We start from the raw sequence: 15,651 nt of genomic DNA, 5'->3' as shown, positions 1-15,651 counted from the left end.
ACTAAAAATACAAAAATTAGCTGAGTGTGGTGGCATGCGCCTATAGTCCAAGCTACTTGGGAGTCTGAGGCAGGAGAATCGCTTGAACCCAGGAGGCGGATGTTGCAGTGAGCCAAGATCATGCCACTGCACTCTAGCTGGTGACAGAGTGAGACTCCAGCTCAAAAAAAAAAAACAAAAAAGGCTGGGTGCGATGGCTCAAACCTGTAATCCCAGCACTTTGGGAGGCCAAGGCGGGCAGATCACGAGGTCAAGAGATCGAGACCATCCTGGCCAGCATAGTGAAACCTCATCTCTACTAAAAATACGCAAAAATTAGCTGGGCGTGGTGGTACACGCCTGTAGTCCCAGCTACTCGGGAGGCTGAGGCAGGAAAATTGCTTGAACCCAGGAAGCAGAGATTGCAGTGAGCCAAGATCACGCCACTGCACTATAGTTTGAGTGACAGTGCGAGACTCTATTTCGAAAAAAAAAAAAAAAACAATGGCCAGGCACGGTGGCTCACGCCTGCAATCCCAGCACTTTGGGAGGCTGAGGTGGGCAGATCACCTGAGGTCAGGAGTCCGAGATCAGTGTGGGCAACATGGTAAAACTCCATCTCTACTAAAAACACAAAAAAATTAGCTGGGCATGGTGGCTTACACCTGTAATCCCAGCTACTCAGGAGGCTGAGACAGGAGAATCACTTGAACCTGGGAGATAGAGGTTGAAAGGAGCCAAGATTGCGTCACTGCACACCAGCCAGGGCAACAGAGCAAAACTCTGTCTCAAAATAAATAAATAATAAAATAAAAATAAATAAATAAATAAATAAATAAAAAGCCTTAAAAGATTCATTTCAGCATTTCAAAATAAATGATTATGAAAAGAGAGAAATCTAAATGTGTTCAATCTTGGAAAAACGGCAAAATAATTATGATATATCTATGCTGTAGATATATTTCCATGTTTATTTGAAACAATGCTCATAAAACACTTCCCAGGCCCTGGGGAAGCACTCGGGCATGAAAAGGGCAGCACCTCCAGTGTCATCTGCACCTGGCACAGCTGCCTGGGAGGAGGTGGCCGGTAGCAAGCACTGCTGTCCCAGGCTGTCAGAGGTGGTCACTGTGCACAGGAGGCAGAGGTGGGGTCAGAGCAAAGACCTGCCAGGCAGGAGGCAGAGGTGGGGTCAGAGCAAAGACCTGCCAGGCAGGAGGGAGAAGAGTGATGGGAACAGTGAATACTGTGCGCCAGGGCAGGAAGAGAGGTGCCCAAGGCGTGCCAGGCAGAGATGCTGGCGATGGCCTGGGGTCCAGAGGGGCTGCCTGATTTGGGCCACAGGGCAGCTCAGTCTTTGCATGAACCCCACAGGAATCCACAGGGAGTCACTGGAGAGCTCAGAAGGGACATTATTAGATTTGCATTTTAGAAAAAAAAAAGTCAATTGGAAATACCAAAGGACTAAGGACTTCTAGGCTAAGGAAGCAGGGTGACTACACAGAATTTCCCTCCTTTAATTGCTATACAAAGTGAAAAAACGCTGCCACCACCAAAAATCTGCAACAGGCACTGAACAAGGACTGGTTGGTAAAATCAACCACCAGGAAAACAGGTCCCAGTGCCTCAGCTTCTAATCCCTCCTCAGAACTCATCAACATGGCTCCGGTGAGTCACCCGAAGTCTGACCCTTGCCATCGAAGTCCTCGAGGTGGGGAGGAGAGCCGAGGGGGCACTGCACTGACCCTGCCTGCTGGGCAGGAAAGTAAAGGGCAGGGCCAAATCCCTTCGCTGGCTCCAGAGTCAGCGGGATGATGAGCCAAATGCCAGTGGGCTCAGAACGCAGTGTTTGGTTTCTGTTTTTGTTTTTTCCAGGTATGTCTTAGTAGCGTGAAAATGGAGAACACAAGTGTTTAACAAGATCGAAGGCCAAGAAAGACGGCAAGGGCCTCAGCCAAGCCTCCATCCTCTTGCTCCTCGATTCACTCAGGTCACAGAACACAAAACACTCAGATATTCAAAAGCACAAAACACTACAGCTCCCAGGAAAACAAAGTCTCATCTATGGTGGGAGGGCAATGGCGAGCTGCCTGTGTACGGCACAGCCATCCAAGCACGAGCAAGGTACAAAGATGGAGCACAGGAACCTTGCAAATCCACTGCTGGGACAATGCCTGCTAGGGGACGAAGCCACAGGATTCCCATTCAAAAGCTGATCAAAAGTTAGAGACTCAGAAGAGCCACCAGTCAACATGGGAATCTGTCATCATGAAAATCAGCCAGGTTTTCTTTCAAAGTAACAGTGCTAATTAACACTGACATTAACACTGACAGTAGATTCCCAAGAAACTGTCATGACTTAGGGAAGTCAAGATCCCTGGCAATTTCGGTATCAGTTAAGGAAATAATATTAATTATTCTATGGCATATTTTTCTGAACACAAACGTACAATAAATGTGTAATACACTAACGCTGAACATGCAGTCTCACGGCAACTGAATTATAAGCATACAAAGCAATGTCCATGCTTGCGTGCCAGGTTGATTTGTAGCCAGAATGCAGAATCGAGTTCAAGCTCACCTGTTGCCCATCTTGATAGCTGTCTATGCTTAATGTCTGTGTAGCCATCATGGTTCACCAGAGTTCTATAAGACATCAAATCATCTTGAGTGAAAAGCGAACGGTGTCTGGAGAACGAAGCCAAAAGAACTTCAGTTAATAGTCGCAGAGCGTTTTTGTTTTGTTTCCTTCATTCCATAACATCCGATTTTAAAAAATTCATATTTTTACAGAGAGAAAAAAGTTAGCCTTGGCAGTATGTGGTAAGCCAAATCCTACTTAGCAGCCCTTCACTGACATAGCACTTATTTTCCTGTGCTGGGCTCTGACTTGCTATTACATTTTCAGCCAGTCGTTCATTGCCCAACTACCATCAAATCAATGCCTGCACATGCCAGACAGTGTGCTGGGCCCCAGGGGCAGCAGTCAGCATGACAGTCAGGGCCTCAGCCCTCCTGGAACAAACCAGCCACGGAGGAGACACGATACACAGGGCCAAGGATGGGCAGAGGGGGAAGTTGGAGGGTGCCGTGTGGTCAGCGCAGGCCTCCCTGAGAAGATGCTATTTCAGAAGAGACTCGAGAGGCATACTGAGATCAGGGTGTTTGGTGTTTGAAAGAGATGAACAGCTAACACGGAGGCCTAGGACAGGGATGGAAAAGAGGTGCTCCGGGAGACTGAGACGGGCTTGCCCATAAACATGTGCACATCATACAGATAGGTAAGTAGTGACACACTTGCTTAATGACAACAGAAAACCACAAAATGCCACTGATGAGCTGGAAGGATGGAGCAGGAACATGAGCAGCACCTGCAGAGCGGGGGAGGGCAGCCAGGCTGGACCACGGCCAGCACGACCTCGCCACTGCTGGTGCAGGTCAGACCTTCAGAGTCTGGCCTGCCCTGAGAAGGTCATGTAGAGGTCAAGGGCAGTCGTGCCACTTGTTCTGAACTAGCAAGAACATCAAGGAAAGCAGCACTTTAGGAGACCGTGTGAAATGGAAAGAAGGCCTGTCCGAGCCTTGCAAGACGCGGAAGGACTACCACCCTGTCCTGAGTGAGATGGTTAAAAGGAACTCTGAGTCGGGTGCTCACAGCAGCAGCAGCGGCAGCAGCCAGGCCACCTCCTGAGCACAGGAGCCATCCTAGTGCCATGTGCCCTCACAGCACCTGGGGGAAGTGCTGCGACGCCACTTACACCTGAGAAGCCTGAGCAATGTGTCCACAGCCACTGAGATGGCCAGAGGCTGAGCTAGGACTTGCCCTTAAAAGCATCATTCTGGAGCCATCAAAGGGGCATGATCAATGGGTAAAAGGGAGGGGCACAGTGAATGGGCATGAGAGAGGGCACAATCAGTGGGTTCAAGAGAAGGGGCACAGTCAACAGGAGCAGCTTCTGTGGCCTCGGAGGGGAGAGCATGCTGGGACATTTTAGGTTTGAGATGCTTCTCAGACACCCACATTAAAACTCTGAGTAGGGAGAGAGATCCAACATGGCTGATCACTAGCAGCTCAGGATCGTAGCTCCCAGTGAAAGCGCAGAGAACGAGAGGACGCCACACTTTCAGACGAATTTTTGTTGCTCAAGGACCAAGAGATTCCCAGCGGAGGAGCCCCACGGGTCGCCAGGGCAACTCTTGTGGCCGGCGTGGCGGTTTTGCTGGCGCCTCAGTGCGGCAGTTCTTGGTGCAGTGTCCGGAGACTCCCAGGCAGAAAAGCACCATCAATCTTAACACTGCTGTTTTGGCCGGTGCAGTGGATTGCTCAGATTTCGGCGCTGGGAATCAACAAGTTGGACGTCTGCTCAGAGACCTAGTTAGAAAGTCGGTAATTACAAAGACGACAGAGGGTTAAATATATAATGAAGGGAAGAAACCAGCGTAAAAAGGCAGAGAATACTCAAAATCAGAATGCCTTCCCTCTACAGGGGATCGCAGTTCCTCATCAGTAACGGAACAAGGCTTAATGGAGAACAAGTGTGTTCCATTATCAGAAGCAGATTTCAAAAGGTGGGTGATAAGAAACTTCTGTGAATTAAAAGAACTTGTTCTAACCCAATGCAAAGAAACTAAGAACCTTGAAAAAAGGTTTGACGAAATGCTAACGAAAATGGACAATTTAGAGAGGAATATAAGTGAATTAATGGAGCTGAAAAACACAACACGAGAACTTCGCGAAGTATGCACAAGTTTAAACAGTCGAATTGATCAAGCAGAAGAAAGGCTATCAGATGTCGAGGACCAGCTTAGTGAAATGAAACGAGAAGACAAGATTGGAAAAAAAAAGGATAAAAAGGAATGAGCAAAGTCTCCAGGAAATATGGGACTATGTGAAAAGACCTAATTTACGTTTGATAGGTGTACCTGAATGTGATGGAGAGAATGAATCCAGGTTGGAAAATACTCTTCAGGATATCATTCAGGAAAACTTTCCCAACCTAGCAAGACAGGGTAATATTCAACTCCAGGTAATACAGAGAACACCACAAAGATATTATTCAAGAAGACCAACCCCAAGGCACATAATCGCCAGATTTATTAGGGTTGAAATGAAGGAGAAAATACTAAAGGCAGCCAGAGAGAAAGGTCAGGTTACCCACAAAGGGAAACCTATCAGACTTACAGCAGATCTCTCAGCAGAAACCCTACAAGCCAGAAAAGAGTGGGGACCAATATTTAACATCCTTAAAGAAAAGAACTTTCAACCCAGAATTTCATATCCAGCCAAACTAAGCTTTACAAGCAAAGGAAAAATTAAATCTTTTGCAAACAAACAAGTACTTAGAGACTTCACCACCACCAGGCCTGCTTTACAAGAGCTTCTGAAAGAAGCACTATACATATAAAGGAACAACCAATATCAGCCTTTCCAAAAATATATCAAAAAGCAAAGAGCATCAACACAATGAAAAATTTACACCAACTAATGGGCAAAAACAGCCAGCTAGCATCAAATGGCAGTATTAAACTCATATATACTCAAATTGGATAAAAAGCCAAAACCCATCGGTATGCTGCATCCAGACCCATCTCACATGCAACGATACACAAAGACTCAAAACAAAGGGATGGAGGAAGATTTACCAACCAAACAGAGAGTAAAAATAAACAAATAAATAAAAAGTAGGAGATGCAATTCTTGCCTCTGATAAAATAGACTTTAAAGCAACAAAGAGCAAAAGAGGCAAAGCAGGACATTACATAATGGCAAAAGGATCAAGGTAACAAGAAGAGCTAACGATTCTATAGATCAACGAGACTGAAAATTAACAAGGACATCCAGGACTTGAACTCAGACCCGGAACAAGTAAACTTAATAAACATTTATAGAACTCTCCACTTCAAATACATAAAACATACATTACCACCTCACACCTATTCCAAAAGTGACTACATAATTGGAAGTAAATCACTCCTCAGTAATCGCATAGCATTTCATAGGTTTAAATGAAATATTGGTTGGCTGCTTGTTTGTTATTTTCTTCCCTTATTCCTTCCTGTCTACATCATTAAGTATAATTATTGGTATAAAAGAGGTTTTCAATACCCATTTCTAAACTGCATTCTAGCCTGGGCAAGAAAGCAATACTCCCATTCTCTCTCTCTTTCTCTTCCTTTTTCTTCCTCTTCTTTCTTTTTTTTTTCTTTCTTCCTTTTTTTTTAAAAAAAATAAATAAATAAATAAAATAAAACTCTGAGTAAGGGAGTCTAGACTCAAAACACAAATTTGGCCATCATCGAAGTATGGTTAGTACGTGTGGGGGGTTGAACTGTGTCCTCCAAAAGATATGTATGTCCAACTGGGCATGGTGGTTAATGCCTGTCATCCCAGCACTTTGAGGCTGATGTGGGAGGACTACTTGAGTCCAGGTTAAGACCAGCCTGGGCAACATAGCAAGACCTTGTCCCTACAATAATAATAATAATAATAAAAATCTGCCAGAATAGGTTGTTAAAACTTTATTTTTAGATATTTACTATGATTAAAGTCTTAAGACTTGATGAGACCATCCAGGAAGAGATAGGACAGCCCGTGCTAGAAGACAGTCTGCAGTTCAGAGAGACAGGAGGACCCAGGCACAGGATGAAGAGCTGCCAGGGGACAGCAAGAGAACCAGGCAGTGTCCCCAAAGCCACAGGGAAGAGGAGCACCAAGGACGTGGGAGTGCCAGCCACAGCAAGAACAGCTGAGCGCCAAGGAAGAGGGGGCTGAGCCTGCTGCCGATAAGCAGGAGAGCCTGCAGGGAGAAGGCTGTGGCGGAGCACTCTCACGGGCCAGGGCAATCGTATCGACACAGGCACACCCTGCAACACGGCAGGAGAGCCACTGGTAACAGAAAAGGCTGGAAAGCACTTCCAACAGAAGCCTGGTAAACAGATAATGGTAACCTGTGAAATGGAATATGTGCCATTAAAATATGAGGAAACAGGCAGAGAGCCGTGGCTTACGCCTGTAATACCAGCAGTTTGAGAGACTGAGGCGGGCAGATCACGAGGTCAGGAGATCAAGACCATCCTGGCCAACATGGTGAAACCCCAGCTCTACAATAAATTAGCCGGGACTGGTGGCGCACAACTATAGTCCCAGCTACTCGGAAGGCTGAGGCAGAAGAATTGCTTGAATCCAGGAGGTAGAGACTGCAGTGAGCCAAGACTGAGCCACTGTACTCCAGCCTGGGTGACAGAGTAAGACTCTGTCTCAAAATTTGAAAAAAGAAAAAAAAATATATATATATACATATATATATATGAGGAAACACTTCATAAATTCTTCCCCAAGACCCCTGTTTTGACAGAGACCCACACATCTGCAAACTTGTCACTGAATCTCTCCTAACAGGTCTCTGCCTTGACCATAACCTGGCTCTCCTCCAAATCCCTGCCTTCTCCCCAATTCCACTTCCATCTGCTCCCCTTCACCCCAAGGAGTGGCTCCATTCAGTGCCATCACCTCATACCTTGATGGTGGTAGTAGTCTCCTACCTGGTTGTATGAGCCTCTAGTCTTGCCCTCTATCAGTCCATTCTCCAAGCTTTCTTTCTCCTTTTTATTTTTTTGAGATGGAGTCTTGCTCTGTCCCCAGGCTGGAGTGCAGTGGTACAATCTCAGCTCACTGCAACCTCCGCCTCCCGGATTCAAACAATTCTCCTGCCTTAGCCTCCTGAGTAGCTGGGACTACAGGCACGTGCCACCACACCCAGCTAATTTTTGTATTTTAGTAGAGACAGGGTTTCACCATGTTGGCCAGGATGGTCTCAATCTCCTGACCTTGTGATCTACCTCACCCTCCTCAGCCTCCCAAAGTGCTGGGATTACAGGCGTGAGCCACTGCACCTGGCCTTTTCTCCCTTTTTTTAGAGACAGGGTCTTGTTCTGCCTGCTAGGCTGGACTGCAGTGCAATTGTAGCTCACTACAGCCCCAACGTCCTGAGCTCAAGAGATGCTCCTACCCCAGCCTCCCAAGTAGCAGGAACTACAGGCCCACACCACCATGCCAGCTAACTTTTTTTACTTTTTGTAGAGAGGAAGTCTCGCTATATTGCTCAGGCTGGTCTTGAATTCCTGGGCTTGAGCAATTATCCTGCGTCAGCCTCCCAAAATGCTGGGATTACAGGTGTAATACGGTTTGGCTGTGTCCCCACCCGACGCTCATCTTGAATTCCCATGTGTTGTGGGAGGGACCCAGTAGGAGCTAATTGAATCATGGGGGCAGGTCTTTCCCATGCTGTTCTCGTGATAGTGAATGAGTCTCACATGAGACCTGATGGTTTTAAAAAGAGGCATTCCCCTGCACACAAGCTCCTCTCTTTGCCTGCTGCCATCCATGTAAGACATGACTTGCTCTTCCTTGCCTTCTGCCATGATCGTGAGGCTTCCCCAGCCATGTGGAACTGTAAATCCATTAGACCTCTTTCTTTTGAAAACTGCCCAGTCTTGGGTATGTCTTTATCAGCAGCATGAAAATGGACTAACAAAGTAAACTGGTACCAGGAGTGGGATATTGCTGAAAAGATACCCGAAAATGTAGAGGCAACTTTGGAACTGGGTAACAGGTAGAGTATAGAACAGTTTGGAGGGCTCAGAAGAAGACAGGAAAATGTGGGAAAGTTCGGAACTTCCTAGAAACTTGTTGAATGGCTTTGACAAAAATGCTGATAACAATATGGACAATAAAGTCCAGGCTGAGGTGGTCTCAGGTGGAGATGGGGAACTTGTTGGGAACTGGAGCAAAGGTGACTCTTGTTATGTTTCAGCAAAGAGACTGGCAGCATTTTGCCCCTGCCCTAGAGATTTGTGGAGCTCTGAACTTGAGAGATGATTTAGGGTATCTGGTGGGAATTTCTAAGCAGCAAAGTATTCAAGAGGTGATTGGGTGCTGTTGACAGCATTTGGCTTTATAAAGGAAGCAGAGCATGAAAGTTTGGAAAATTTGTAGCCTGACAATGTGATAGAAAAGAAAATCCCATTTTCTGAGGAGAAATTCAAGCTGGCTGCAGAAATTTGCATAAGTAACAAGGAGCCAAATGTTAATCCCCAAGACAACGGGGCAAATGTCAGAAGTCCTCACAGCAGCCCCTCCTATCACAGGCCCAGAGGCTTAGGCCCAGGGTCCCTGTGCTGTGTGCTGCCTAGGGACTTGGCATCCTGTGTCCCAGCTGCTCCAGCCACGGCTGAAAAGGGCCAATGTAGAGCTTGGGCTGTGGCTTCAGAGGATGCAAGTCTCAAGCCTTGGCAGCTTCCATGTGGTTTCGGGTCTGCGGGTACACAGAAGTCAAGAATTGAGGTTTGAGAACCTCCACCTAGATTTCAGGAGATGTACAGAAATGCCTGGATGTCCAGGCAGATGCTGGCTGCAAGGGCAGGGCCCTCATGGAGAACCTCTGCTAGGACCGTATGGAAAGAAAATGTGAGGCTGGAGGCCTCACAGAGAGTCCCTACTGGGGCACTACCTTGTGGAGCTGTGAGAAGAGAGCCACCGTCCTCCAGACCCCAGAGTGGGAGATCTGACAGCTTGCACCATGCACCTGGAAAAGCCGCACACACTAAAGGCCAGCCTGTGAAAGGAGTCAGGAGGGAGACTGTACCCTGCAAAGCCAAAGGGGCACACTTGCCCAATACATGGGAACCTACCTCTTACATCAGTGTGACCTGGATGTGAGACATGGAGTCACAAGAGATCATTCTGGAGCTTTAGGATTTGACTGCCCTGCCGGATTTCAGACTTGCGGGGCCTGTGGCCCCAGTGTTTTGGCTGGTTTCTCCCATTTGAAATGGCTGTATTTACCCAATGCCTATATCCCTACTGTATTTAGGAAGTAGCTAACCCGCTTTTGATTTTATAGGCTGATAGGTGGAAGGGGCTTGTCTTGTCTCAGATGAGACTTTGGACTGTGGACTTTTGAGTTAATGCTGAAATGAGTTAAGACTTTGGGGGGACTGTTGGGAAGGCGTCATTGGCTTTGAAATGTGATGATGTGAGATTTGGGAGGGGCCAGGAGTGCAATGATATGGTTGGCTGTGTCTCTACCCAAACCTCATCTTGAATTCCCACGTGTTATTGGAGGGACCCGGTGGGAGGTAGCTGAACCACGGGGCAAGTCTCTTCTGTGCTGTTCTTGTGACAACAGTAAGTCTCATAAGATCTGGTGGTTTTAAAAAGAGGAGCTCCCCTGAACAAGTGCTCCTCTCTTTGCCTGCTGCCATCCATGTAAGACATGACTGCTCCTCCTTGCCTTCCACTACAATTGTGAGGACTCCCCAGCCATGTGAAACTTTAAGTCCAATTAAACCTCTTTCTTTTGTAAATTGCCCTGTCTTGGATATGTCTTTATCAGCAGTGTGAAAATGAACTAACACAAGGTGCGAGCCACCTGAGCAGGCCCAGTCTCCCAACTTTCTAAAATGAAAATTTCATCATGTGACTCACATGCTTAAAATCGCCTCTGCCCAATCTTCACCCACAGGCTTCAGCATCCCCTCAATGACCCCCTTCCATACTCCAAATTGTATAAATAAAGCAATCACCACATTTAGCTTCCCCAGCATTCCAGGTTGTCCCCAGCCTGACAGCTCTGCCCAGACACACTCCCCTCTCTGCATGGCTAGGAGGGGAACATGCATCATCACTCACATCACCTTCTCCAGAGAGTCTTCCTGATGAATCTCGCCCACACCAGTGTTAAGTTTGTCCCTGCTGGGCCCTCACACAGCGCCCTCTGCCCAGTCCCGCGGTATTTCAGTTGTTTATTTGAACTACATGTTCCTTAAGGGCCATGGGCTTGTCTTGCTGCATCCCCAACTACTAGCACAGTCTTTGATGTCAGTAGGCACTAGATTAAAATGTTTCTAAGAGACTGAATCATAAACTTGGCCTGAAGGTAATAATTACTGGTATGACACATTTTTGGACATACAATTTGCTTGCCTTCATCCCGTATCTCCTTGTTCCACTTAAGGCCAATTTTCAATTTTTTGGTTCAATGCACAATTGACAAAATATTTTACAATTTTAATTTTTATGATTATTATTCAAGTGGTTGCTGTAATGTAAGGCTCCCGAGGCCAGGCTCTGTGTCTGAGTAACCTCCATTCTCACAGAGGTAACGTCTGCTAACACACAGCACTAGTCCTGTGGAGAGGTGCTGCAAAGTAGTCAGCGGGGCTTTGTGGGACCATCTCTAAGTCCTAGTCTGCTTGGGAAAAATGAAATAATCAGCACATGGGGCCAGGAGTTATGACTCATGCCTGTAATACCAAGACTTTGGGAGGCTGAGGCAGGAGGATCACCTGAGGTCAGAAGTTAAGAGACCAGCCTGACCCACATGGCGAAATCCCGTCTCTACTAAAAATACCAAAATTAGCTGGGTATGGTGGCATATGCCTATAATCCCAACCACTTGGGGGGCTGAGGCAGGAGAATGACTTGAACCCGGGAGGCAGAGGCTGCAGTGAGCCGAGATCATGCCACTGCACTCCAGCCTGGGCAACAAGAGCGAGACTCCATCCAAAAAAAAAAGACTAGTCTGGGCAACAGAGTGAGACCCCATCTCTACAAAAACATTTTTTAACGAGCTGGCATGGTGGCTAACTTACGTAGGTTTCTGTGTAGTTGTGCCAGCTTCCAGAGTTCCAACTGAACAAAACTTGAAGCATACACATCTGGGAAGGTCTATGACAATACAGCCACACACGGTCAGCCCCTTTGTTGGGAGACAATTCTCCAGGACATTTTTAAGTCTCACCATCTAGGTTTTCCAAGCAAATCTGGCTAAAGGATGATGGACTAACAGACACATCCGGGATGCTGGCGTCAGTGCACTACTCAGGAGATATCGGGACTCCTGAGTGTTTACGGTCCAGGCTAGGGCCTTCCCTGGCCTACCTTCCACAGAACGCTGTTAGGTCGGTGCAGCCAGAACCCTCCGCACCCCTGAAGTTTCCGCTTAGTCATTTTCCATCCATGGCCCTACCCCTGCTCCTAGGTCTCCCCCACTGCGAAGTCTCATTGCAGCAGTCCCTACACCTACCATGATCATCCTGAATAGCCTGCCCTTTGTTTTGCCTTCTTGAGACAAGGTCTTGCTCTGTCACCCAGGCTGGAGTGAAGTGGTGCAATCGTGGTACGCTGATCAGCCTTGAATCCCTGGACTCAAGTGATCCTCCTGCCTCAGCCTCCCACGGAGCTAGGACTACAGGCTCACACCACCACATTTGGCTAATTTTTAAATTTTTTTGTAGACATGAAGTTTCACTATGTTGCCCAGGCTGGTCTCAAGCTCCTGGCCTCAAGCTATCGTCCTGCCTTGGTCTCCCGAAGCACTAAGTGCCTTGCCATCTTTAACAAGGATTAGAATAAGTTTTTCTTTAAAAATATAAATACAGCTCTTGAACATCAGCATTTGCAACCAGCACAGGAAGCAGTTTCACACAGGAATCATCAATGGATGCTAACACTAGCTTGTCAAAGTATGACGAGAAACAGGAAATGTACACCATCTCAAAGTATCTGCCACAAGATACTTTTTATTCTTTATCTGACATGGGTTCTTGCTCTATCTCCCAGGCTGGAATGCAGTGGCAAGACTCTGGCTCACTGCAGTCTCAGCCTCCCAGCTCAAGTGATCCTCACACTCAAGTCTCCCGAGTAGCTAGAACTACAGAAACACACCACCACACCTGGCTAATTTTTGCATTTTTTTTTTAGGCAGCGTTCACTCCGTTGCCCAGGCTGGTCTTGAACTCCTGGACTCAAGCCATCCCCAACCTCAACCTCCCAAAGTGCTGGGATTACAGGCGTGCGCCACAGCACCAGGCCCAAGATACTTATTAATTACAAAAAGGGCCGGGCGCGGTGGCTCAAACCTGTAATCCCAGCACTTTGGGAGGCCGAGGTGGGTGGATCACGAGGTCAAGAGATCGCGACCATCCTGGTCAACATGGTGAAACCCCGTCTCTACTAAAAATACAAAAATTAGTTGGGCATGGTGGCGCGTGCCTGTAATCCCAGCTACTCAGGAGGCTGAGGCAGGAGAATTGCCTGAGCCCAGGAGGCGGAGGTTGCGGTGAGCCGAGATTGCGCCATTGCACTCCAGCCTGGGTAACAAGAGCGAAACTCTGTCTCAAAAAAAAAAAAAAAAAAAAATTACAAAAGGAAAACAAGTAACTTCATGGTGAAGAGATGTGGTAGGAAACATCTTAATCAAATGGTGAAATTAACATCATAGGCCTCCTTGAAATGATGCACTGAAGAGGACACACTGTCCTGGGCTTCTGTGCAGCCCTTCCTAAAATGCAAGCTGTGAGTCCAATGCTCAGGATACACCCATGAACCCAAATTGAGAGGCACTCTACAAAGAAATTGGCAAAAATATAAGTAAACAGCCAGGCATGGTGGCTCATACCTGTAATCCCAGCACTCTGGGAGGCTGAGGCGGGTGGATCACCTGAGGTCTAGAGTTCGAGACCAGCCTGGCCAATATGGTAAAACCCCATCTCTACTAAAAGTATAAAAATTAGCTAGGTATGGTGGCATGTGCCTGTAGTCCCAGCAACTCAGGAGGCTGATACGGGAAAATTGCTTGAACCCAGGAGGCAGAGGTTGCAGTGAGCCGAGATTGCGCCACTGCACTCCAGCCTGGTGACAGAGCGAGACTCCGTCTCAAAAAAAGAAAGAAAAAAAACCTGATTAAAACTTACATATCTGATATATACTGGTATAACTACTCTAAAGGAAAACCTTCACATTTGCCTCAAAAGCTTTGGAAATGTGTTTTCCCTACAACAAAACAGGGAAATTCTGTGCAAGGAATTAAGAGAGAAAAAGGCAACTCTTTAGGACTCACATATGTTGTTGAGAAAAAAACAGGAGGACAGAGCACCAAGGCGGCCGGCCCTCCTGCCAGACAGCAAGAAGCGGACGGAGCTGCCACAGATGGCTCTGCCCGCTCCAGAAGGCGCTGTTCATGTGGATTTGTAAATTCGTTACTATAATGTGTGGAGTTCCTTGCTAAATTCCACTCTTCCAGAGTAAGGATAAACCACATTTTGGTAGTAAACCGAACAGGTTCCTGCAATCAGACAAATAGTTTCCCATAGAATTTACAAGGTTCATCCCAGCAAGATGTCTGAGGCTTCAGGTGACAATCTTGTGCTGAGGGCAGGACCTCTGTCAGCCAACTCAGATACAGGCTGACCCAAGACAGCATCCGACTTAGTGAAACCTATCATCCACTCAGAAAGAACTAAAAGCATCCGACTGAAGGGTGAGGGCTCAGCAGGCTCATCTTCATCAAAAACTGCTCTTCTTGGCATTATATAAAAACCAAAGACTGGCCTGAGATTTAGAGACAATCAATGGATCTCTACTTCTTTCCCCTCTTCCACACAAAAAATAAGTTTCTCTGATCTTCAAACTCCAATAACAGTGTCTGAACTTCTTAACATAACATGGGGTTCTAAACTCCCAGTGGAAGAATTACCAATCCAACGTAGTATAATACCACAGTGTTTAAGCAGCAGACACGGTTATTTTACTTTATTTCTACAGTTTAACCCAATAAAAAAGGGCACATCATTTATTGAAGTTCTTTGTCACCTTAAGAGCTCTGTCCAGACTAAAATGAGGAAGACACAACTTTCCAACCTTCATGTACAGAAATATTAAAACTCATTAGTAACTGAAGAAATACAAAAATTAAGATAGCATATCCTTTTCCGCATAGCAATTATTAAATTTAAAACAAAAGTAATGCTCTTTGCTAGCAAAGATGAAGTGAAACCTGGAACTCCGCAGGAGTCAGTCCCGAGTCACACGTGGCGTGCCAGGTTTGGAAAGCAGTTTCACCACATGTAACTCAGCCACGAAAAAGTTCCGCTTGTCTCAAAACCACCCCAAGAATGTAAGCTTTAGTTTTGTGACTTTAAGGACAGACAAAAACATGAAAAATGGACAGAACCTAACAGGCTGGCATCTTAATATCTGTAAGCATTCTGGAGAAACAGGAATCCGATGTTAACAAACTGGCTGATACACTCCAAGAATGTTAAGTTAATAGGAAAAAAAAAAGTTAAAAAAAAAAAAAAAAACCAGACTGGCTGAATCTCACCAGGTGGCGGTAGTGTTTTCCTTTGCTCAGATCAGAGGAATGAGTGGGAAGGGAAGGCAGTCCCAGAGAGACTGAGAGAGGAGGCACGGTGGAGGGGGCTGGGGAGGCCCTGAAGGAACCCTACGCACAGAGACAACTGCATTATTGCCTTAGGGTTAAGTTTAGCCCCTCTATCAATGGTTTAGGGTTTGACATTTTAGTGTTTAGCTTCAAAATGATCTATGTATTTGGCATTTAAAGGTGTTGGTAGTATTTAAGAAAATTTGGCCAATTAATCTTAGATTCTGGCCTTGATTCCAATTTAAAATGTGTAATTAAGTTACTGATTAAAGACATTTCTTTTTTAGTTAAAAGGTACAAGAGAGAAATTTACTAAGACAGTGAATACCCCTCATGTATTCAAGTTTGTGGGTCGCCAGGCACTCTTCACAGCACGGGGAACACAGCAGTGAGAACCAGGTAGTGACTCCAGGTCTAAGAGCAAAGTCTGAGAACTTGAGATGCACTG

At 46.4% G+C, this 15,651-nt stretch overlaps 1 protein-coding gene across 7 annotated transcripts in view; it reads right to left on the bottom strand.

Annotated features, from left to right (window-relative positions):
* PKNOX1 (PBX/knotted 1 homeobox 1) overlaps positions 1 to 15,651 on the bottom strand; it is a 69,518-nt gene that overhangs the window by 31,583 nt on the left and 22,284 nt on the right. For 4 of the 7 annotated variants that reach the window (XM_064380197.1, XM_064380200.1, XM_012444874.3 and 1 more), the window contains one exon: positions 2,561 to 2,667. In XM_064380197.1, the coding sequence (XP_064236267.1) occupies positions 2,561 to 2,611 (51 nt within the window). In that variant the 5' untranslated portion in view covers positions 2,612 to 2,667. Of the gene's footprint in view, positions 1 to 2,560; positions 2,668 to 4,902; positions 4,927 to 6,085; positions 6,604 to 12,065; positions 12,692 to 15,651 lie in introns of those variants that run through there. The other 3 variants (XM_012444879.3, XM_064380198.1, XM_064380199.1) reach the window with 3 other exon arrangements.

Source organism: Aotus nancymaae, unplaced genomic scaffold (genome assembly GCF_030222135.1).
Source record: "Aotus nancymaae isolate 86718 unplaced genomic scaffold, 86718_ANA_hifiasm-v0.15.2.pri h1tg000022l_1, whole genome shotgun sequence".
In the NCBI taxonomy this organism is placed as follows: domain Eukaryota; kingdom Metazoa; phylum Chordata; class Mammalia; order Primates; family Aotidae; genus Aotus; species Aotus nancymaae.
The sequence above is the reverse complement of the archived record's forward strand: the minus strand, read 5'-3'. Positions and strand labels throughout refer to the sequence as shown.